At 41.8% G+C, this 23,304-nt stretch overlaps 1 protein-coding gene across 3 annotated transcripts; it reads left to right on the forward strand.

Moving 5' to 3' along the window:
- The first annotated feature begins 57 nt into the window (after nucleotides 1–57).
- Nucleotides 58–22,964, forward strand: LOC147171665 (serine/threonine-protein kinase DCLK1-like). 3 transcript variants are annotated; one of them, XM_086081422.1, is made up of 16 exons: nucleotides 58–203; nucleotides 799–1,063; nucleotides 2,066–2,442; nucleotides 4,072–4,421; nucleotides 9,392–9,491; nucleotides 11,378–11,494; nucleotides 11,580–11,674; nucleotides 13,089–13,406; nucleotides 14,597–14,716; nucleotides 14,799–14,945; nucleotides 16,668–16,801; nucleotides 16,908–16,985; nucleotides 18,764–18,860; nucleotides 18,954–19,034; nucleotides 19,120–19,233; nucleotides 20,232–22,964. In XM_086081422.1, exons 3-16 carry the CDS (start codon nucleotides 2,082–2,084, stop codon nucleotides 20,454–20,456), a joined length of 2,337 nt encoding a protein of 778 aa, XP_085937548.1. In that variant the 5' UTR covers nucleotides 58–203; nucleotides 799–1,063; nucleotides 2,066–2,081; the 3' UTR covers nucleotides 20,457–22,964. The 3 variants fall into 3 exon arrangements, with proteins under 3 accessions (XP_085937548.1, XP_085937547.1, XP_085937549.1); XM_086081423.1 differs by lacking the exon at nucleotides 58–203 and having other exon boundaries at nucleotides 255–1,063; nucleotides 13,089–13,176; nucleotides 13,240–13,406; XM_086081421.1 differs by lacking the exon at nucleotides 58–203 and having other exon boundaries at nucleotides 252–1,063.
- Nucleotides 22,965–23,304: the final 340 nt, after the last annotated feature.

The raw sequence follows: 23,304 nt of genomic DNA on the forward strand, positions 1-23,304 counted from the left end.
GTTAAACATCCCATTTTTTTCGAGGGGCGATAAATCACAGATATTACAACACTTAAACCGGTTTCCTTGAAGCGTTAGTCTTGCATAGCTAGGGTTAGCTGGCTAGCTGTACCATTGTATGTCTTAGCCGGTAGTTAGCAAAGTGGTAGTGGCACTTTTATGTCAAATGGAAGCCTGCATTGATTCCACTTGATGCTATCATGGTAAGAATGTGCATTTGTTTTACTCGCAGAGAACTTGGTAAAGCAGTGTGTCAAATTTGCCTCGCATGTCTGAGAGTTTGATACTTGGGTTTTTTCATTTGGCTTTAGCCAACTTAATGTACCTTTTAACGGCAGTATTGACAACTCCGCTCTTTCGTCTCAAGTCAAAATGGCGGCCGAGGTGAACTTAACGCTGGCTCTCATCGAAAAGCTTTGGATTTTGGATCCTTGTCATTTGATAAGTGGCGATTAATTTCGATTCCAAAATGTGATGAAATGTTTTGACTTTTAACACCCTTGCCTGATTAATATGCTAGTCGCGGGCAAAAGCAATGCGCCGTTCGTTTTCACCATGTAAAGGAAGCATCGGGGACATATCAGAAATGTCGGAATGTTGGAAGTGACCATTTGAAAATGTGAACACGTGCAGAAATGAAGTGATACTTATTGCTATTTATCGGTTTACTCATTATTATGACAACCCATTACAACTTATTTCAGTGTCTTTACATAAACGTTGGTGACCCTTCGTCTACCGTGTCCGACTTGATTGTATACACATTGCGCATGCGCGCTTTGATTTGGTCGAGCACAGGTTCTGGGTGATCACCACCGCAGCGCAATGGCAGAGGAGGGAGGAAGAAAGATGACGATGAGGTAGCAGGTGGAGGAGGAGGAGGGGGCGGAGGACGCCGGCTCCAGCCCTGCCTCCTCTCCGCCTGCGAGCACACGGCAGGCGGGCGTGCACACGCACACGCACCAACAAAGGGACACTCGGTCCGTCTGCGACACCAAATGAATGCATCTGAAGTCAACTTTCAACCTTTTTCCCCCCTCACGCTTCTGCTCATATCGCGAAGGTAAGAACCAATGCAGTCCAATTTATTTCCTTTTGTTTTGCATTGTCTTTTTTTATTTTATTATTATTATTTTTTTTATCTTGCAAGAAGCCTAATTGCTGAAGCTGTGCATATGCTGTGCGTTAGTCTGTTAATTGCTTAAAAATGAATGAGAAACGTGAGGTGTCAAAACAAGCAGCATGGGATGGGTGTGACATGCTACCTCATATGTGTCCTAGCAGCAGCAGCATGGTGGTGATGAAAGGGGGGCTTCTGACGTTCAGCACGATCGCATTTGTGCGGATTTCCCAAAATACATCATTAAAAACGGACTCCTGGTGTCTTGATAATAACCGTGCCCGTGACATGTCTTTGGCCCACGTACCTCAAGGACCAACCATTATGGTGCACTCATCACTCCGGGCACTAAAGGCCTTGCTGAAATGAAGCTGTTTTAAGGGGGTGGTCCTGTTTTATGAAAATGAAAGAAAAATCGGCAGCTGCCAATAACAGTTGTGTGCTTGCGCAATCTCACAGTTGATGGGGTGGGCAGGCACTCCAGAGACCCAACAATTGGACAGTTGAAAATCCATCCATCCATTTTCTTAACCGCTTGTCCTCACAAGGGTCGCGGGGGTTGCTGGAGCCTATCCCAGCTGGCTTCGGGCAGTAGGCGGGGTACACCCTGAACTGGTTGCCAGCCAATCGCAGGGCACACAGAGACGAACAACCATACTCACAATCGCACCTATGGACAATTTGGAGTGTCCAATTCACCTGCCATGCATGTTTTTGGAATGTGGGAGGAAACCGGAGTACCCGGAGAAAAGCCACGCAAGTTGAAAATCCATTTGACCTAAAACAAGTACCGTACAGGTGTCGCAACTTGTGAGCCACATTTCTTTGATGCACGCGTTAGGTCGTGTCTGGGTACATTTATCATCTTGCTCAAGGAAATAGTTACCGCTGGAAAAAAAAAGTCCACTTTCAAATTAAAAGCCTTGTCTGTTATATCTTTATTAGGGCATAAAAGCAAAATATGGAGCTGGAGCACTTTGACGAGCGGGACAAGGCGCAGCGGTATGCCCGCCGGGGTTCCAGGGGCAACGGGCTCCCCAGTCCCACCCACAGCGCCCACTGCAGTTTGTACCGAACCAGGACGCTGCAGACGCTGAGCTCGGAGAAGAAGGCCAAGAAGGTTCGTTTCTACCGCAACGGGGACCGCTACTTCCAAGGGATCGCGTACGCCATTTCGCAGGACAGGTTCCGCTCCCTGGACGCGCTCCTGGCCGATCTCACGCGGTCCCTCTCGGACAACGTCAACCTACCGCAGGGGGTTCGGACCATATACACGGTTGATGGCGTGACGAGGATCGCCAGCATGGAGCAGCTGGTTGAAGGTGGGCGGTGCTCTTTAAGGGGAACGTTCCTCAAGTCAAATGCTGTCATGTGTTGAATGTGCCCCCGCGAGTCTAAAAAACGTATTCCGACGCATATGAATCCAACGTTTTCATCCAGAGGGGGGGGGCTCCCCATTTTGCTGTTGACTAAAATTGACATCAAAGTGCCCTCGCATTATTGTAAGGCTTTCACGTGTGGGCAAGGAGAGCTACAAGTGCCTGCTTTGCATGGATGTCTGCTTATGGCAAAACAGAATTTGAATGTCTATGCTTGAATATAGTCTTTTCAAATAAGTACTTTACTCATTCACTGCCATTTTCACTGAAGCAGCCCCCTTCGCTCCCAGGCTGTTTTACTGGATTTTTGACAAATTTTGCAAGCCCCACAGAATATTGTGTTCTATTGCTCTAAAAACATGGAATTTACCAAAAGTAAGATTAGAATCTCTTTTTTCATTAAGAAAAAAAAAGTATATTTGTATCTGTTTTTTTTTTTTTACAGCAATTAGCATTAGACTATAGGTAAGTTTCATCATTATTCACAAGTCTGTTGAAAACAATGGGGAAAAGAGCTTTTTGTAACATAGCCCTGGTTGATCTCTTATACTCTGCTGCCACCTGCTGGCCATTTTTGTAATAACTACCATTCCTTTAAGTATTCTCTTCAGTTCAGAGGCTGCGTCAAAGCCTTCTGTATGCTCTAGCATAAAAACAACAACATATAAATATGTTTTTGGGACAATGGTAATGTTCTATCTTAAATATTACCATGGTCCCAAAAACATATTTATACGTTTTCGGGAGCAAATGAGTGAAGTGGAAATTTTGGGCATTTTGACGAATATCAATATCGGCCTTTTTTTTTTAATCTGACGGCCGATAAAAGATACGTCTAAAACTATTTATATACATTTTCAGTTAACTTTATAAGAGATGCTGCTGACCATGGCCTTTTATTTTTGTTCGACATTAAAACAAAGAAATGTGTAAGATTTCAGGTATTTTTAAATTTCGGAGAACATTTTTTTTACTGTAGAAAACTACAGAGAGCTAGGGTATTTACTTGTTTATGTTTCTATTTAACTTTTAAGACGTACTGATAACCTTGGGGGCTCCCTAAACTTCTTCTTTTTTTTTTTTAAACAGATCTATTGTCTTAAAAAAACAGCTTTAAGAAAGTCTGAAAAATAATTCAATAAACATGCTTTAAGACGTTACAGCCAAGTCAAAATTGGCATAAATTTTTTTTTTTACGGCAAGTCTCCCTTTTACTGAAAATGAATATCGGCTTCAAATATCGATTATCGGCCTCCTTGACTACTAATAATCGTATCGGCCCTGAAAAAAACATATTGATCTATCTCTAGTAGAAATCTTGTGTATCTATACTTTACTTGAATGTTATTTTTCAGCCTACGTTTTACTTCTTACATTTTCATCCAACTATCCGTACTTTCTTTTCGACACCATACATTTTAAAACAGTAAAGTAATAATATCTCATTCCCACAATTTGCCATTATTTTTCTAAAGTTTCTAATCCAAAATGTTTCCAAAACCCGCCATCTTAACGTCTCATTGAAATTCACCAGATTTCCCCCCCCCTCCGCATGCCCACATACCTTTACAGGAGAAAGCTACGTCTGTGCCTCCTTCGAGCCATTCAAGCAGGTGGACTACACGAAGAACGTCAACCCCAACTGGTCCGCCGGCGCCAAGACGGCCGCGCCCTCCGCCCGCGACCCGCCGCCCCTCGGCAGCGGCAGGGCCGGCTCGCCGGAGACCCGGGAGAGCAAGGACTTCATCAAGCCGAAGCTGGTCACCATCGTCCGCAGTGGCGTCAAGCCCCGCAAGGCCGTGCGCGTCCTGCTCAACAAGAAGACGGCACATTCCTTCGAGCAGGTCATGATGGACATCACGGACGCCGTTAAACTGGACAGCGGCACCGTCAAGAGGCTTTTCACGGTGGACGGGAAGGCGGTATGTAACCGAGTTGCCCTTTCTCTTGTTGAAAATCTGTCAACGGCATAGCGTGTAAAATGCTTATGAGGAGGACTCGACTGATCGGATTTGTTTTTTTGAATTTGTGGAAAAATATGAAATGTACCCAATTGCGACATAGGAGGTTTCGGCCCAATGCCGGCTATATGTTTTTTGTTCTCAGTTTGTAACTTTTATATGGAAAAGTTTATAGGCTAATATAAAACAGATAGGCCGATGCCCACTTTATATCTATTGGGAATGGGAAATTCGATTTCCCGGGCTCTATTTAATGTACTTCTTTAAAAGGGAAGTTAGACGGATGTATCCGCTAACACAACAACAGCAAGTGATCAATCCTATTTAGTGACTTGGCTCTCATGTTCTCTCGATCAATGGCTAGTCGGACAGATAGACAGAAAGACAGACGCGTGGATGGATGTTATCTTAGCTAGAGAAAGAGATAAACGCTAGTTCAGTAGTTAGCTTAGCTTGAACATAGATAAATGTTTATATAATGGACGGATGGATGGACGGGTGGGGTTGGATAGATAGATAGATAGGCAGACAGACAGATAGATTGATGTGGGTTATCTTAGCTTGAAAAAGAGATAAATGCTAGTTAAGTAGTTAGCTTAGCTTGAACATAGATAAATGTTTATATTATGGACGGATGGGGTTGGATAGATAGATAGACAGACAGACAGATAGATTGATGTGGGTTATCTTAGCTTGAAAAAGAGATAAACGCTAGTTCAGTAGTTAGCTTAGCTTGAACATAGATAAATGTTTATATTGTGGACGGATGGACGGACGGATGGATGGGTGGGGTTGGATAGATAGATAGATAGACAGACAGATATATTGATGTGGGTTATCTTAGCTTGAAAAAGAGATAGATGCTAGTTAAGTAGTTAGCTTAGCTTGAACATAGATAAATGTTTATTATGGATGGACAGACGGACAGATAGATAGATAGATAGATAGATAGATAGATAGGTGGATGGTGGATAGACATACAGTACATACATACATATTAAATATAGTATTGTATGTGAATTTATACATATTTATTGTTGGTTATTCATCTGTTCAACTAAGCCCCTTCCTGACTGGCGAATAAGTGCCCTCCATGCTTTGGACCATATCACAAAAATCTAACGACTAGCGCCTCCCATCCCCTCCCCTCCCCTCCCCTCCCCTCCCCTCCCCTCCCCTCCCCTCCCCTCCCCTCCCCTCCCCTCCCCTCCCCTCCCCTCCCCTCCCCTCCCCTCCCCTCCTCTCCGATGGTGTCTATGGTTTCCATGGCGATGTGGTTTCCTGTGCCGGTTGCTAAGGAACTGCTGCAGAGCAGTGCTACAGGCAGCGATGCCAGGGCTCCGAGTGCGTAGTAGCGCGCGTGAGACGAGGATGGAGCACATGGCACCGGATCCCGCTACGCAGTCCCGGGTTAAACCTTTCCACCATGACGTCACATGTACTTCCGGGTGGCGATAGACGGCGTGTTCGTCAATGGCACCACGAGCAAACAAAACTTTGTTGAAACAACCGGAGTGAGTGGGGAAACAGGCTAAATGGCTTGAATGATGTTCACCTTTGAACGTGTGGACGGATAACATATTGTTGACGTATTTTGTTTGGGTACACTTTGGAACTAGAGCTGTCAAGATTAATCGACACGTAATCTATTATCAAACTATTTTAATAATTGAGTAATCGTTCAGAGTCATTTTTTTTCCAAAATTGTCGAAATCCTCAGATTTCAGCATATCAACAGTAATTCACTGATTTCTGTAGTCCTTCATGGAAGAAGACTGATTATCTTCTGTGTTTAATCAAAATAAGACATTTTGTAGACATCTGTTCTTACTTTGGAAAACAATGACAGAACCGGTAACTACGTAAAAGGATTAGGGCCAGTGAAGGAAGAAAAAAAAAAGGATGGCAATGTAAAAGTTAAGTGAGAATTCTGACTTTATTCTCAAAATTCTGACTTGAAAGTGAGAATTCTGACTTTATTCTCAAAATTCTGACTTGAAAGTGAGAATCCTGACTTTATTCTCAAAATTCTGACTTGAAAGTTAGAATCCTGACTTCATTCTCTGAATTCTGATTTTAATGTGAGAATTCAATAAAGTCAGAACTCTCACTTTAAAGTCAGAATTTTGAGATCAAAGTAAGAATTCTGAGAATAAAGTCAGAATTCTTACTTTAAAGTCAGAATTTCTGAGAATAAAGTCAGAATTCTTACTTTAAAGTCAGAATTTTCACTTTAAAGTCAGAATTTTAAGATTAAAGTCAGAATTCTGACTTTAAAGAGAGAATTCTGAGAATAAAGATAGAATCCTGCCATTCCTTTTTTCACTTCACTGGCCCTAATCCTCTTCCGTAGGTAACATAGGACAACATCAATCCCCCTCTTCTTTTCTAAAATCACTATACGAATACGAAGTGCGAAATAAACACCAAGCACTGGTTAATAAACAGTAATCAGGGGGAAAAATGCACTTACATGCGTCCGATTAGTAGATGAATTGATTGAATAAATGATAGAGTCCTCAATTCTAAAAATAATCGATAGTGACAACACTATTTGCAACCATCGGTTGGTTTGGTCAGACTCGATTACATGTAGCTAAAGACAAGTAACTTTGCATGACTGACTTTGGTCTGAGGTGGTTCGGTTGGCCTGCGGCCTTCCACCGCCGCAATAATGGATGCGGCTGCGGCCCCGCTGCTCTGTAATTGTATTACGCGCACCTCCAACATCTCTGCTCCGTAATGTCAACCCTTGGACGTCAACACGCTGCATTTTGCAGCCACACACTCGGTAAGGATTTGTCATCTGAAAAATGAAACGTTTTTTTTTTTGTTTTGTTTTTTTTTGGGACGATGGTCGGGCGTGTACCGAGCGGATCAGGGATAAAAATTCAGTCTAAAGACGCACATCGCCACAGATTGAATATTTTAGAGATATTTTCCTGATCAGAAGAAAAGCTGTGATGTCGTGTAACTAGGGCACCTTTATTGATTTCTTGTGCAGGCTGGCTCAGTGACACAGCGGCTCCATCAGGCCCCCCCGGCCCCCCGGCCCCCCAACCCCACCCCCCATCCAACACTTTGATTGTTGTCGAGCGGAAGCGTCCTGTACGAGTATTGACCAACCAGATGGCTTTTAATCAGCCGGTCGGGCCATATGACGGACGGTTTGTGTGTAGGAAGTCATTAATCGAGCGGGTGGATTTTTACGAGGCCTTATCGAGAACAATTTTGCAACATTTTGCATTTGTTCTCAACACTCCTGATTGCAGTCCTTATCCAGCACTTTCTATTTTTAACTGTTCAAACAAAAAGTCAGATTCTCCCCAGCAGAAGGAAGCTATTTTAGATCGCTGCCTTGATTTTCTGCTGCAAGATGCTGATGATGATAGCAACCGGCTAGCCCCGCCCCCTCCACCACCACTTTGGAGCGAAACCATTTCTGGACTCCTAAGCGGAGATAAAAGTGAAACATTCGTGCCCCGGTGGTGGGGACGCTGAGCGTGGCAGCGTCTGTGTTGTACAGCCAATCACAGCGGTGGATGAGCGGGAAGCCAAATCTTGTCCTCCCTCCTTCCTCCCATTTTGGGAAGAGGCACAAGCTTGAAAGCAAGGGAGGGATTATAAATCAGCAGCACCAAAGTCCCAAATAGTTCAGTTGTGCCCCAATGTATGTGAGAATGCGTGGTAGAATCAAAGTCAAAATACGAATTGAAGTGCAAATGTTTGTGTGTGTTGTGTTTAATAGTATCGTGTTTTAAAGGTGAGTTAGCGTTTCAGAGTAGGGCTATGATTTTAAAGCTTGGTTTGGGTTTCAAAATAGGTTTAGGGTTTCAGAGTAGGCTTTGAAAGTACACTCCAAAAATGGATTGGTTAAAAAAAAAAAAACGACCAATCTAGTTAAATAGATTGGTCAGACATTGACCATTCCGGGTGGTTACGGGCGTACCGATTTTATTGGTTAGCCAAACAACCAATGAAATTGAAAGTGAGTCGAGATAAATCATTTGGAAATATATTTATTGTATCAATGTGTTGTATTGTAACTGTAGTTACAAATTATTACAATATATTATATGATATATTAAAAACAATATAGTGTTTAAAAATGGAAATGTGTGTCTAGATAGATCACTCAGCATGACAAGCTCTGTGGCCAAGTGGTAGAGTGGGAGGTTGTGGGTTCAATCCTTGGCTGGGTCATACCAAAAACTATAAAAAAAAAAATATATATATATATATATATGGACGTGTAAGGGCACACATTGTAAATGGACTTGTCAAGTAAATATTCACCCAATAATTGAAAATAAACTGTTTTTTATTTTTAGTGGTCTGCGCACTGGCCTGGCAGCTGCCGTGCACTTTTGCATCTTTCCGTTCTCACGCACAACCCCCCACATCTCCTTGGCAACGGATGTCCTTGCACCCCCCACGGGTGTCGGCACACGTTTTGGAGGAGGGGGGGGGGGGTGCTTAATGGGGTCCGTCAAAGTGGGAGGGCGTGTCTGCTGTGCCAAGCTCATTGTTTGAGCTATTTTGGCCGGACTGAGGTGCAATAAAATAAGTCCAAGTCAAGACGGGCAACCAGTCTCATATTAAGCACTAACTGCTTGAGTTAAGATGGCGGAGGTGCTTTCCCAGTCAAAGGAAATGTGCTTGACTTCAGTGTATCAATAGTAGCTTTTAAGGAGATAGCCAGAACTCCATCAGCATCTTTTGATTTATTTATGACTGCTGAGTTGGCTTCATGCTAATGAGAGCGCCATTTGTTTATGTATTTGCAAGCGTTTCTGATTGAGGCGAGTGCTTCTCAAAACCACTATTGGCACGCAGGCGCCCTCTTGTGGCACAGTAATTGAATTCAATACGTTTGTAGTAAATCGTTCCAAACAGAACCACTGTCACATGACCATTGAAACATTCCACAGGTTACGTGCCTTCAGGACTTTTTTGGAGAGGACGACATCTTCTTTGCTTGTGGGCCCGAAAAGTACCGCTACCAAGATGACTTCAGTCTGGATGAAAGTGGTAAGTGTGGCATACACACCAACAAATGCTGGGTTGTTCTCCTAACACATTCGTTGGGTCGCTGGGGATTTTTTAGCAGAGTGGGTTACTTTTACCCAAGGTTGCACTCATTATTTCCACCCATCACATTGGATTTGGGCAGCCTGACGATCTGAAGCCGGTCGCCATTTTGGACACGTTTGTCAGGTTCAGTCAACCTAGAACATTTAATAAACAACAGACAAGAAAGGTAGACAAGAGATTTAGATTATTTTTGCTTGCGAGGAGAACGGACAGAGATGTGCACAGTTACGATCTCCTACCGCTCTGAAGCACATTCTGCCCAGCCCTCTCGTTTTAGTTCTTTTAGGGCGGTCCCTGGTTACACAGTCATTGCTGCTCTAAAAGTTGGGGGAACACACAGCAGCAACCATCATGAATTTGAGTCATTGTGCAGATAATAATACAGATGTGTCTTTCTTCGGCGCTGAAGGTTTTAACAGTCAAAGTGATGAGGGCACAGTTCGTGTTTTTGAAGCTGCAAGAGCAAGAGTCATGTTTTGCAATACTCTAACAGTAAATATGGGATAATTTATGTACATTTATTCTAACAACGTGTGTTGCAATGCATTGATTACACACAGCTGGATGGCTCGGTGGGTAACACAGGACTGTGGACGTGGCAATCGGGGTCCAAATACTGGTCAGGTTGACGGGAAACATCCAGTTGGGTCCATAGACAAGACCTTAAATGCTGATTTCCAGCCACTGCCGTGCCAGAACCTCAATGAAAATGTGCGGGTTGTCTCAGGAAGGACGTCCAGTGTCAAAAGTGTGCCAAACTAAACCATTCGATTCGAGTGGCTCAATGTGGCGGCCCCTGAAAGGGGAAAGTTGCTTCTTCTGCTAAAAAAAGGTCTGCCTTTATATATTTGTTTGCTTGTCCCCGTGGCTGTTGGAAATGTGAATTGTGGAATAAGACATCATTGGAATTGGGAACATCCCTGACCTGCTACCAGGACAAAGTCTCACCATCTCAACTGCACTGTAAAAAAATTCATAATAATTCATTTTTATAAAAACGTTCTATTTGAAATATTACCAAAATAGTATGTTTTTTTTAATGCTAGAGTATACAGAAGGCTTTGATGCAGTCTCTGAACTGAAGAGAATGCTTGAAATAATGGTAGTTATTACAAAAACGGCCAGCAAGTGGCAGCAGAGTATAAGAGATCAACCAGGGCCATGTTGCAAAAAGCTCTTTTCCTCAGTGTTTTCAACAAGTTTGTGAATAACGATGAAACTTAGTTACATTCTCATGCTAATTGCTGCAAAATGGAAACAGATGAAAGAAGAGACTCGAATCTTTCTTTTGGTAGGTTCCATGTTTTTATAGCAATAGAACACAATATTCTGCGGGCCTTGCAAAATCAGTCAAAATCCAGTAAATGGCTAGGACTGAATGAGTTAATTTATTTTAATTTATTTTTTAATTTTATTCCATTAAATAACAGACAAATATTTATGAAATCATGATACATTTGTGAAGGTATTTTAACAATTAATATATGTTTTTCTAATGCAGAAAATATTGTTTTTTTTTGCATTTACAGTGATTTCATGTTGTTTTACATTAGATATGCAAGATTAGAGTTTATTTTTGTAAACTAAATAATATTTTTAGAATACAGGAGAAAAAAATGTAAAATAAATAATAAAATTCTGTTACATTACAGTTTTTTTTTTAATACACTGTGTGTTGATAGCTGCTAATAACACGCTTGACATTAAATTCCTTGTGGACGTCATTTTCAGCTATTCCGCTGGTTTGGTTTGCTGCGCTTGCGCGGCACACCACCTTTGCCTCGTGTCCAAGTTTCCTTCTTCTTTGTTTCTTTTCTCTGCAGAATGCAGGGTGGCCAAGTCGGCCTCGTATGGTCGACTTCCGTCAGTGCACGGCCGCTGTTCTCCAAGAAGTGGCGGGATGTCTCGCAGGAGCAAGTCGCCCTCATCGACTGGCTCAGGCGAGACCAAACAAATCCAGCATTGCCGACTGTTGAAAGGGAGGCAAAAATGACGACTGTCTGGTTTTTTTTTTGGGGTCAACAGCCAACGGCACTGCAGGCAGTCACCTGTCCACCCCTCGATCGGGGAAATCCCCTTGCCGCTCGCCCACCAGCCCGGGCAGCCTCAGGAGACATCAGGTAGGGGAAAATACTTTTTAGTCCTTTACAAATGACAACTAACTTTTCTTATGGAGCAGATAGAGGTGCACAGTGCTCAATCTTGTTTATGGTATGAAAATGTAAAATAGCAAAATGCTGGCTGGTACCCCTTGTACCTCCAAAGTGGTCCCTTTTCAGGAGACCGCCAAAACCACATATTTGTTCAACCATTAACACTGAGAAAGACATTCACAACTTTTTAGATTGCTCAATAACTTACAAAAATAACACCAACACGTGTGGACTGAACAATAAATAAGTATCGATTTCTGGAAAAAATCTGAAATTTACCAAATTGTGACTTTCTTTTGAGGTTCGAGCCCCACGCCACCGTGTTGCGGAAAGAAAGGCATCGCTTGCGTATGGTGACGGCACACGCCGCAACATTAGTTACATGTGTGCAAACTAACGAAAGTAGAAATGCTTAAAACATTAGTGAAAAAATATTACCGGTAGATGGGAAATACACAGTTAAACAATAAAACAACACTTATTAAATTACAAAATGATGACAAACATATTAGAAAACTAAAAAACAATATATATATATATATATATATATATATATATATATACACACCAAAATATTTGACCCCCAAAAAATACTGTAATATGAAAATATTAGGCAAAAAGTAAAAAGAAGCACACAAATATTACGCCAAATAAAAAAGAGACAAAAAATCCAGCATAATCCTGAAAATAAACAAATAAGAAAAAGTAGAAAATATATGAAAGGATCTTTGTGCAGTTTGTCACTTTTTTACTCGTGACTACCACCTCTGACCCAAAGCGTAACTGCAGCATCTGTGTCAGGCTCGTTCATGGTGCGCGTGCGTGCACGATCTTAAAGCGACTGCCACAGTTGCTATAAAATCATAATCACTCAACATCAATTGACATATTTTTCAGGGAAAAAAAGTTGAAATTAACATTTCACAGAATAGCTGGTTAGTTTTTCATAAGTGTTGTATTCCTTTAACATGACCTTTTAAAATGGCACAGTGCACCTTTAAAAATCCAATACAAACAGAAACATACAGTATATCATAGGAAAAAAAAAATCATTTTCAAATACACAAATTTTACAATAAATATGCAATGCACATGTGGCACAAAATTCTAAAATAATGTCAGTGAAATGTCTTAATTTGTTGAAAAATGGTTTACCATCTCTTGGTGTCTCTTGATTGTTGAAATTGTGAATGTTCTGTTGCATGTCACAAACCACACACGTATTGTTTTTTGTTGATATGTTATTCATTTTTGCTTTTACAACGTTGTTTTTGTCTATCTGATGTTTACTCCACGTGCATCACGGTGTATGTAGTGATTGTTGTTTTTAAAGTGCGCTGCAAATAAAGATTTTGTCATTCTCCTTTTTCGTTCACGTCAGGGATCGCAGCACAGCGGCTCGTCTCTCTCGTTGGCCTCCACCAAGGTGTGCAGCTCCATGGACGAGGGCGACGGCGCCAGCAGCGAAGGTGAGGCGCCGTCCTTGACGAATGAACATGGTGATTTCATTCTGGCCCCCTCCCCCGCCGCAGCTGAGCCCATGGACGCCTTCACTGTCCCCGCCTCCATCGCCGAGCGCTACAGAGTGGGCCGCACTTTAGGCAGTGGGAACTTCGCCGTGGTGCGAGAGTGCGTGGAGAGATCCACGGGAAGGGAATACGCCCTCAAGATCATCAGCAAGGAGAAGTGCAGAGGGAAGGTGCTCAACAGCTCCTCACTTGATCGTATCCACCTCGTATCATTTCCGGGCTTTCTGCGGGTCATTAAAACGCATTGATGATGATATTATCCGCTCAGATGACTCAATGAACATGATTTCACACCAATTTTGAGTCCACGGGTCACATGACCAGGAAGCTATTAAGCAAAAATGCTAAATTTCTAGGTATAAAAATGCATAGAAAATATTGAGAAATGAATGTGAAATTGAAAAACAAGCACTACTATCCCACACCAATTTTGAGTCCGTAGGTCACATGACCCGGACGCTATTGAGCTAAAATCCTAATTTTTATGTATAAAAATACATAGAAAATATTGAGAAATGTGAAATTGAAAAACAAGAGGCGTATCTCATGCGGGAGGTCGAGCGCTACAAACCCACACTGATTTTGAGTACATGGGTCACATGACCAGGAAGCTATTGAGCAAAAATGCTCATTTTGTGTATAAAAATTCATGGAAAGTATTGAGAAATGTGAAATTGAAAAACAAGCGCTACTATCCCACACCAATTTTGAGTCCGTAGGTCACATGACCCGGATGCTATTGAGCTAAAATCCTAATTTTTATGTATAAAAATACATAGAAAATATTGAGAAATGTGAAATTGAAAAACAAGAGGCGTATCTCATGCGGGAGGTCGAGCGCTACAATCCCACACTGGTTTTGAGTACATGGGTCACATGACCAGGAAGCTATTGAGCAAAAATGCTAATTTTGTGTATAAAAATTCATGGAAAATATTGAGAAATGTGAAATTGAAAAACAAGCGCTACAATCCCACACCAATTTTGAGTCCATAGGTCACATGACCAGGAAGCTATTGAGCTAAAATCCAAATGTTTGTGTATAAAAATTCATAGAATGAATCATTGGTCAATAAACAGTAATCAGGGGGGTAAAAAATGTTTTGTAATACATTTGAATGCAAAATCAAAATGAATCAGATTAGTCAATTAATCGATTGAATAATTGATAGATTAATTGATTCGATAGTGACAGCACTACTAACTCCATGATGACCTGTTTTCAACCTCCGACAAGAATTAAATGAGTTGAATTAGTACTTGGACTTTTACCAGAATATTTTTTGTGTATTCAAGAATCTATTCTTCTCGTTTCGGCAGCCGAGGTCGTCCGTCACTTTTAATTTTCTTTGCTGTGCAGGAGCACATGATCCAGAGCGAGGTGTCCATCCTTCGGCGTGTCAAACATCCCAACATCGTACTGCTGATTGAAGAGATGGACACTGGCAATGAGATTTATCTGGTCATGGAGTTAGTCAAGGTACGAGAACGATTCCTCAAACCCTCCCTTTGGCTTCGAAGCCGACTTTGGAGATCCTAAAGCCCGTCCGTCTTTGTGCAAGGGGGGCGACCTGTTTGACGCCATCACCTCGTCCAACAAGTACACGGAGCGGGACGCCGGCTGTATGTTGTTCAACTTGGCCAGCGCCGTCAAGTACCTGCACAACCTCAACATCGTCCACAGAGACATCAAACCCGAAAATCTGCTGGTAAACAAACACACGCCTCTAGATTCATGGGGGGGGAAATTCCTAAGATACCACAATCTGTTACACTTTATGAGCAAAACAGACTACAGTTACAATTAAACATCTTACGTTGACAGTCCTTCTTAAGTCAATAAATAAAACAGCTTTTGACTGTTTAGAGAAATGTTTAATTTAAATAAAACACAGCAAAACAAAACTCAATTTTAAAGCTCAACAAGGAAAACTAACTTAAAACAGCTTCTTAGGTTATCAAGCAAATAGACCATGACTGAATATTCCTATTTTCTTTATTACAGTAATATTGCAGTAATACAGAATATTAAAATTGAAATTTATATTAAAAACTGATGTACAGTGTCTTTTTAAAGCTTCTAAACAATTTTAAAAAATTCACTTTTGAGCATTTTCTACAATAATTTACAGCCTACTAGTTGAACTCGGGGCTGGCCAAGGGAAGGTTAAAGTTAAAGTACCACTGATTGTCACACCCACCGAAGTGGGGCGAAATTTGTGGAGAGCATTTGACCCATCCCCTGAGGGAGTGGTGAGCAGCAGCAGGGGCCGCGCTCGGGGATCATTTGGTGAGCTAACCCCCCAATTCCAACCCTTATTGCTGAGTGTCAAGCAGGGCGGCAATGGGTACCATTTTTAACGTCTATAAATAAATGCCCGAGGCTAGCGAGCTGGCTAGCAAAACAAATAAACAAACTCGCTAAAAATTAAATGAAATTCCGTTTTAGCTCCAACTATCCATCAACAAGTGCCAACCTTTCTCCTTTGACGGTTTTTCTTCTTCAGTTTTCTTTTTCTTCAGTTTTTCCGCGCCGCTGATGCCATTACAGTGTCTGTTTGGTTTTAATACTCTCGCTAACGGGAAAAGTAGATGGGTAGCTGTCAATCATTCTCACGCAGTTAGTGACGCACCTCTACGTCACTAACTGTGACACAAAAACACCAGCCACTGATTATCATCAGAGTTGGCAAAACAAAGTTCAGAAAGTAAAAACCCTGCCACAGGTCCCTAGCTAGCTCCCATGGTGCTCATTTACCAGCTAGGGAGCTAGCTAGCTAGCATCAGGAGCTAAAGCCAAACTGTGGCAGGGTTTTTACTTTCAGTTGCTAGCGAGCTAGCTCCCATGGTGCTCGTTTAACAGCTCAGAAGCTAGCTACCGCTAATGGTGCTCGTTTACCAGCTAGGGAGCTAGCTAGATAGCTAGCGTCAGGGACGAAAGCCAAACTGTTACAAACAGCTTATCATCACAGTTTATTTGATTTATATCCTATTGGTGCTTGTTTACCTGCTAGGGAGCTAGCTAGCATCAGGGGCTAAAGCCAAACTGTGGCAGGGTTTTTACTTTCAGTTGCTAGCTAGCTAGCTCCCATGGTGCTCGTTTAACAGCTCAGAAGCTAGCTAGCTCTAATGGTGCTTGTTTACCTGCTAGGGAGCTAGCTAGCATCAGGGGCTAAAGCCAAATTGTTACAAACATCTTATCATCACAGTTTATTTGATTTATATCCTATGTTTATTTTTTTAAGAATAAAAGGGATGTAATAAATCGACAAATATTAGAGACAGATAAAGACAGGACATAGTTCGTTCTCAAGTAAGACTGAGCTTGGGGGCCCCCTTGTGGCTTGGGGGCCCTAGGCAGCCGCTTACTTGGCCTATAGCCCGAAACGTTTCTTCTTCATCTTCTCGTGTCGTGTGTGTGTGTGACAAAGGTCTACCGGCACCCCGACGGCAGCAAGTCTCTGAAGCTGGGCGACTTTGGCCTGGCCACGGTTGTCAACGGTGACCTGTACACGGTGTGCGGCACGCCCACCTACGTGGCGCCGGAGATCGTCGCTGAGAAGGGGTGAGTGCTGACGTTGTCCTCTCTGAAGGTGTCAAGTTGACAGGATTTCGCAACCTACCTATTTTGCCGCTGTTCCTAATGTTGTGGCCTTTCTGTTCATTTCCAGGTATGGCCTCAAGGTGGACATTTGGGCTGCGGGTGTTATCACGTACATCCTGCTGTGTGGCTTCCCGCCCTTTAATTGGTACGCGCTCCTGCATCACCACAAGTTATGTGATATTTGTTGCATGGTTTGATTAGATTTAGATTTTTCCTTTGAATCATTGGTCATTTGCTGTATTTGAAATTTGTGGCAGGGCTCGAGGGTTTACTGGATAAACGGTTTCACGTTTAGGCACTAGGGCTGCGACTAACCTTTATTTTAATTGGTCAGATAAAATGCATCGGATTAAACAAAAACATGTTTTCATTTCCATCTCTTTATTTAAAAACAGGATATTGTTTTTAAAGTGACCGTGGCTGACACTGCGTCTTGTTTTGTTGGATCTGTTTGATCTGGCGGTATTCTGTTGGCTCGTTTGCAGCACCAGGTGGGCATTAGTGGTAGCGCTCTTGAGTGGTTTTGACCCTTTCTGCCCCACTGTCGTGTGGTGTTCCACAGGGACCCATTTTGGGGGCCCTGCTGTTTTCATTGTATTTGCTTTCCCTAATATGTTCTATGCAGCCCCACTAGTCTAAATACGGTATTCTGGTTAATATTGCCTTCGTGGAATATGACATAAGCAGCAAAATCCAGCCGTTTTGATCAATATCAGAAGGCGGCCATTTTGCCACTTGCTGTCGAGTGGAGATGACTACACAGTTGCTCGGGTCTCATGTAACAACCAATCACGGCTCAGCTTCAGAAAACAGGCGAGCTGTGATTGGTCGCCGCCTGAGCCCTGAGCAAGTGTGATGTCATCTTCTGTCGACAGCAAGTGGCAAAATGGCCGCCCCCCGAGATGGATAAAAACGGCTGGATTTTGCTGCATAACTCATATTCCACCAGGGTTATTATAGTTTGGGAATTTTCATTTTAGTTAGTTTTTATTTCGTTATTGATTTTTTATTTTTTTAGTTAGTTTTCAGAGTGGTTCTGTTAGTTTTTATTAGTTTTAGTTATTTAAAAAAATGCTTAGTTTTAGTTTGGTTTCAGTGTATTACTTGTACGCAATAACAAATTTCTTACCTAGAGTTGCATTTCGACTGAGTTAAATGAAAAAGCAGGCGAGCTTGAGCCATTGGAGCCAAAAGTCAAGCATGTACAAAATTGTCGCCATCTGAAGGTGCTTTCCTATTGGCTGCTGCTTGATGACGTCACTTCTGTGTGACACACTTTCAATCGTCCTGATTCGGGTTAAATACATATACTTAAAATCGCATTTTAAAAAATCATCCCCAAAGGCTCATGCATTAAATTACCAAAGACTAAAACGAAGGAAATTTTTGCTAAAATTGTAGGTTTAGTGAGTTTTGTAAACATAAAATGTAGTTTCAGTTAGTTTCCGTTTTTTTTAAAGCGTTTTCATTTTTATTTTGACAAAATTGTTTTTTGAATTTTAGTTTTTTCGTTAGTTTTCATTAACTAAAATAACCTTGTATTCCACAAATGTCATATTAATCAGAATGTCATGATTAGACTAGTGTGGTCACATATAACATATTATTGTCAAGAATTGTTTAAGGTTGACTTCCCCTTTTAAACGGTCCCACACCACCATACCTCTCTGAGCTCGTCCACCCATTCACACCGACCCGGTGCCTCAGGTCAGCGGACCAGACATGACTGGCGGTACCGAGGACCAGAGGTGGCAAATCCAGGTCCAGACAGTAAAAACTCCAAGTGCTAGCTCTAGCTCCCATGGTGCTTGTTTACCTGCTAGCTCGCTAGCTAGCTAGCATAAATGGCTAAAGCCAAACTGTGGCAGGGTTTTTACTTTCTGGACCTGAGGCTTGTGGTGGAATGTTTGTGTGTTTGCACAGCAACGGTGAGGACCAGGATGTTCTATTCCAAGAGATCCTGAAGGCCGAGCTGGAGTTCCCTTCGCCACACTGGGACAGCGTGTCGGACTCCGCCAAGGTGGGTGCCGCGCTCGAAAACCTTCCCAAGCGGTCAGAACGTTACGTTACGTGGCTGCCCCTCTTAACGGAGCTTGGCGCGTCTGCTGTTCAGGCTCTCATCAGTGGCATGCTGCAGGTGGACGTGGACCAAAGAATGTCAGCCGCGCGGGTGCTGGAGCACCCGTGGGTCAATGTAAGATGACGTCGGCGATGTCGCCGCTTCCCGTGCGCTCAAACCTTCAAGCGGTGGGTGGTCGGGCAATGTTTGCTTTTCGCAGGAGGACGGCGTGCCAGATAACCAACAGCAGCTGCCGGTGGCACTGAGGATCAAGAAGAACTTCAACACCGGACCCAAAGGCAGCAGCACAGCCGCGGGCATCATGGTCATCACCGTAAGTCTGCGCACAATAATATGCACGCGTACATACGCGCATGGAATGTTTTTGACAGAGAAAAGTATCCTTTTTGAGAAAATGTCCAAGACTTAAAAAACATAGATGATCTGTTGTATTGAAGTATTTATTTTTTGAAGTTATCAAATGGAACAAGGTGTATAATAATACAAATGCTTTCTAGCAAGTCATGTTTTTGAGGGGAAAAAAGTCAGATTTTCAGAAAAACAAGCTGCTTCATATTTTTCAGAAGTGTCCTTTTATCGTAGATGTCATACAGTTTTGGGGGTTAATTTTTAATTTAATTTAATTAATTTAAGTTAATTTTTTTGAACAGTTATATACTATATTTTGAAAAAGTCTTTTTTGAGAAGTTGAAATATATTTTATATATATATATATATATATATATATATACATATTGCTACAAAACTTAACAAGAAAAAAGTTGTTCTCCATAAAAGTTGTATATTTTTGGGGGGGAAGAAAATAGGTATATTTTCAAGAAAAGTGTACATTTTGAGAATATTTCTTCAAAAAGTAATGTTTTTCAGAAATACTACTTTCCAAAATATATTGAAGGAAAAAGTAATGTAGATTTCTAAAATAAGTTGCGTATTATTGGGGGGTGATTCCAAGGTTTGCAAGAACATTTTATATTTTCAAGCAAATGGAAGGAAATGCTCTTTATAAGAAAAATGTTGTGTACAGTCGTTCTATTGTATTTGTTTGTTTGTTTTGTAAATGTATATTCGCAAGAAAAAAAAAGTGCCATTTGCTTTTTAGGATTTGTACATTGCCATGAAAAAAAAGTTTTAGACAAGCTTATATTTATATTTATAGACAAGCTTTTCTTTTTTTTTAAATAGGAAAAATATTTATTTATTCATTCATTTTAGAGAAACGATTTATTGTTGAAAAATCCAGGCACGGCAAAGCAAGTTAGCGCTGTACATTTCCTGAACCAAAATGTTGCCAATTTTTATTGCCCTTATCAGAACACGCCACTGGACAAGGAGAGGCAAGTTTTCCGCCAACGACAAGATCTGCGTGAAGCCAAGCCGGCGGCCACCTTCCCGCACGGCGCTCGCTCATCCGACTGCTCGGCGCCCGCTCGCGACTCCCAGCCTGTGGTCCTGTCCCCCGCCGACTTCACGTCGGAGTCGGACGACTGCTCCCCCGGTTCGGCCGACACGGTGCGCTCGCCCGTGTCTCCGTTCTGAATGCGCGTAAAGATGTCTTGTTTTTGTTTTGTTTTTTATTGTGTCGATGCTGAAGAGCATTTAACCTCATTGTTAGCCTTAATCGCATAATTGCCTAAGTCATATTTGAATGTTTTCAGAAAACAGGAAAAAAAATCATTTTTTTTTTTTTTAAATATAAGCTCACTGGTATTTTTTTATTTATGTTGTAACAGTAAGTTTGCAATGACTGCGGCAATTTTGCTATAAGGATAACGGCACCAAATTCTGTGATTGTTATGATTAGTCGGCTTTTTTCTACTTTTCTCCACAACTTCAAAATATTCACAGTATTCAGGACATCTAGGTAATAGTTTTCACACTTGCCCAAATTTATAATTTGTCCACATTTTTCATGAAAATAATTCCTATTGAAATCAATGGAGCAATCTCCAAATGAACTCATCTTTCCGCATTGCACACCTTAATCAATTGACTCGAACCTTTTCAACTTCAAACCGTTCAGCTCGTTCAGCACATCTTGGGAACTCTTCCCATTCCCCAAATCCACAATTGTTCACCGTACAGGGCTCTGTACAAACGTTTGCACTGCTAGCACTGATGCTACCAACTTTGTCAGTTGGTCGCACCCTTTTTGAGGGAGAGCGTATTTGCTCAGGTCAAGTTGTCTCAATTTGAATAGCGTCGTTTCAGATGACGTAAAGATTGACAGCGACTGAACATGGCTGCAAAATGTTTTACTCTAACAACATTTGTCTGCAATAAAACAAGTCAATTATTTTATATTAGCCTACTTTAAAAGACAGACGTGACGATGTGGACTTTAACTTTGCTTCCGTTTCCGGTTTGCGACGTGTGGGCCGCGTCCCAGGACTTGCGCTTCCGCCTTTTGATCCCGTCGACGGGTGCGAGGCTGCGAGTGTTAAGTGTCTGTCTCAGTGCCCGAAGCATTTCGGATAGCCGAGACGCCCCCCCCCGAGTCGGGGGTGCGAGTATTGGAACGCGCCGGAAACGGCGCTGATGTGCGAAACCCGGAAGTCGGACGTCCGTGGCATGGACCCCATTTCTGTAGGAATTCTATTCTGCCTGCCAGTGGCCGGCAACCAGTTCAGGGTTATTCCCACGCCTACTGCCCGTAGACAGCACGCGACCCTTCGTTCATCGCACGGTTATTTTAGTGAACGAAAACTAATGAAAAAACTAAAAATAAAATTCCCATAAAATGCTTTTTTAAACTAACTGAAACTAACTATAGTAATTGCGAAAATGTCCTTCGTTTTAGTCTTTGCTAATTCATTTAATGCATGTTGCATTTGGGAGTGATTTTAAATATATTTATTTACCCGGAATAAGGACGTTTGAAAGTTTGTCGCACAGAAGTGACGTCATCTCGCAGCAGCAAATAGAAAAGCACCGTCAGATGACGTCGCTTTTTCACAAACTCTGCTGAAATGCAAAGCTTACAATGTTTATTAAATATTGCGCACAAGTAATACACAGTAAAAAAAATATATAATAATAGTAATACTGAAACTAACTAAAACTAAGCATTTTTTAAATAACTAAAAGTAATAAAAACTAACAGAACTACCCTGAAAACTAATTGAAACTAACTACATAAAATAAAAAAAATAAAAAATAAAAACGAAATAAAAACTAACAAAAATGAAAATCCAAAACTAAAATAACACTGACATTTTGGGAACTATATTACATAGTTCCCACATTTGACAATTCCTAAATCCGAAAGCATCTTTACCCTCTGGTTTCCCATTTCTTGATCAATTCAAAACATTGAAGTCTTCAAATCTCCCGTTCGGCGTTTCAACATTCAGTTGCAGCGCATTTCAGTTCATCGTCCGCTCTTCAGTATTCACACGCCATTTTGTACAGAAACGAGTTTGAATTTAACGCAGGAACGCCAACCCCGCTTCATGGACATTTGAATATCTTGATGTCATTTTATTTATTTATATTCAAATGACTCTCCACCCATGCAGCAGATGTCACGTGACTTTCAGCAAGCTGTTGCCGCACTGTCGAAGGTTCCGGTGCATAACGCCTTCAATTAAAGCGGATGGAGCCAAGAATTCGCTGCTATAATGTTAAGTTGCCACAGGTGTCATCCAGGCTGTGTTTCTTTTCATTTTTCCATTTTACAAATCCTTGCTGATGGTTCGAAAAGTGACATTTTAAGAGCACATGACTGAAATTTTTTTTTTGAAAGTGAATGAAATGAAACATGACAAATGATATGAAAGTTACGCGATGTAGCAAAGAGCTTCCAGTCAAACATGACATTTTGTTGATTCGAACGTGGTCATTTTTTTTTCAACGGGCGAGTAAATGTGAGACTGTAAAAGTGCATGTGCGCATCCTTCAAATGTGCTGTTCTGACTTGCATCAAATGTTTGCGTCCATGAATGTGCTGCGGCTCGCTTGCTTGTACTCGCGCCACGCGTCCGAAAGGAAATGTAATGCCGCTTTGTTGTTTTTTCAAAGGGCTGTTAAAATGTTTGACCGACAGAGGCTTGAATCAAATAGCACAAATGCGATATGATTTCCCGTTTTTGGGGGGGGGGGGGGGGGAACATTTCCTCCGCAATCATGTAAGTGGCACTCAAGGGGCAGAAAATGTCACTTGCATGTATCTTCATGTATTATCCACGTTACATGATTATTATAATGTCAGCATGAATAAGCTCCTTTCGCAGGGGATGTACGATAGAAAACGGACTTTTTATTGACTTGTACTGTATACAAATTGAGTCTGTGGAGTGCCTGCTCACCCATCAAGTTGTGTGAAATGGAACAACCAAGTCAAATTTTTGTGAGTGGCCTTTTTCTGAAAATGTGTCGAACTCCACCA

This window comes from Leptonotus elevatus, chromosome 7 (assembly GCF_054856555.1).
Source record: "Leptonotus elevatus isolate MCC_2025b chromosome 7, RoL_Lele_1.0, whole genome shotgun sequence".
Taxonomy (NCBI): domain Eukaryota; kingdom Metazoa; phylum Chordata; class Actinopteri; order Syngnathiformes; family Syngnathidae; genus Leptonotus; species Leptonotus elevatus.

Excerpts from the sequence above, each read along its gene's own strand:
- LOC147171665 (XM_086081422.1), top strand. The coding sequence starts at position 2,082 with ATGGAGCTGGAGCACTTTGACGAGCGGGACAAGGCGCAGCGGTATGCC. Across the intron at positions 2,443-4,071 it reads CATGGAGCAGCTGGTTGAAG|GAGAAAGCTACGTCTGTGCC; the intron begins GTGGGCGGTGCT and ends ATACCTTTACAG. Across the intron at positions 13,407-14,596 it reads AGGAGAAGTGCAGAGGGAAG|GAGCACATGATCCAGAGCGA; the intron begins GTGCTCAACAGC and ends TTTGCTGTGCAG.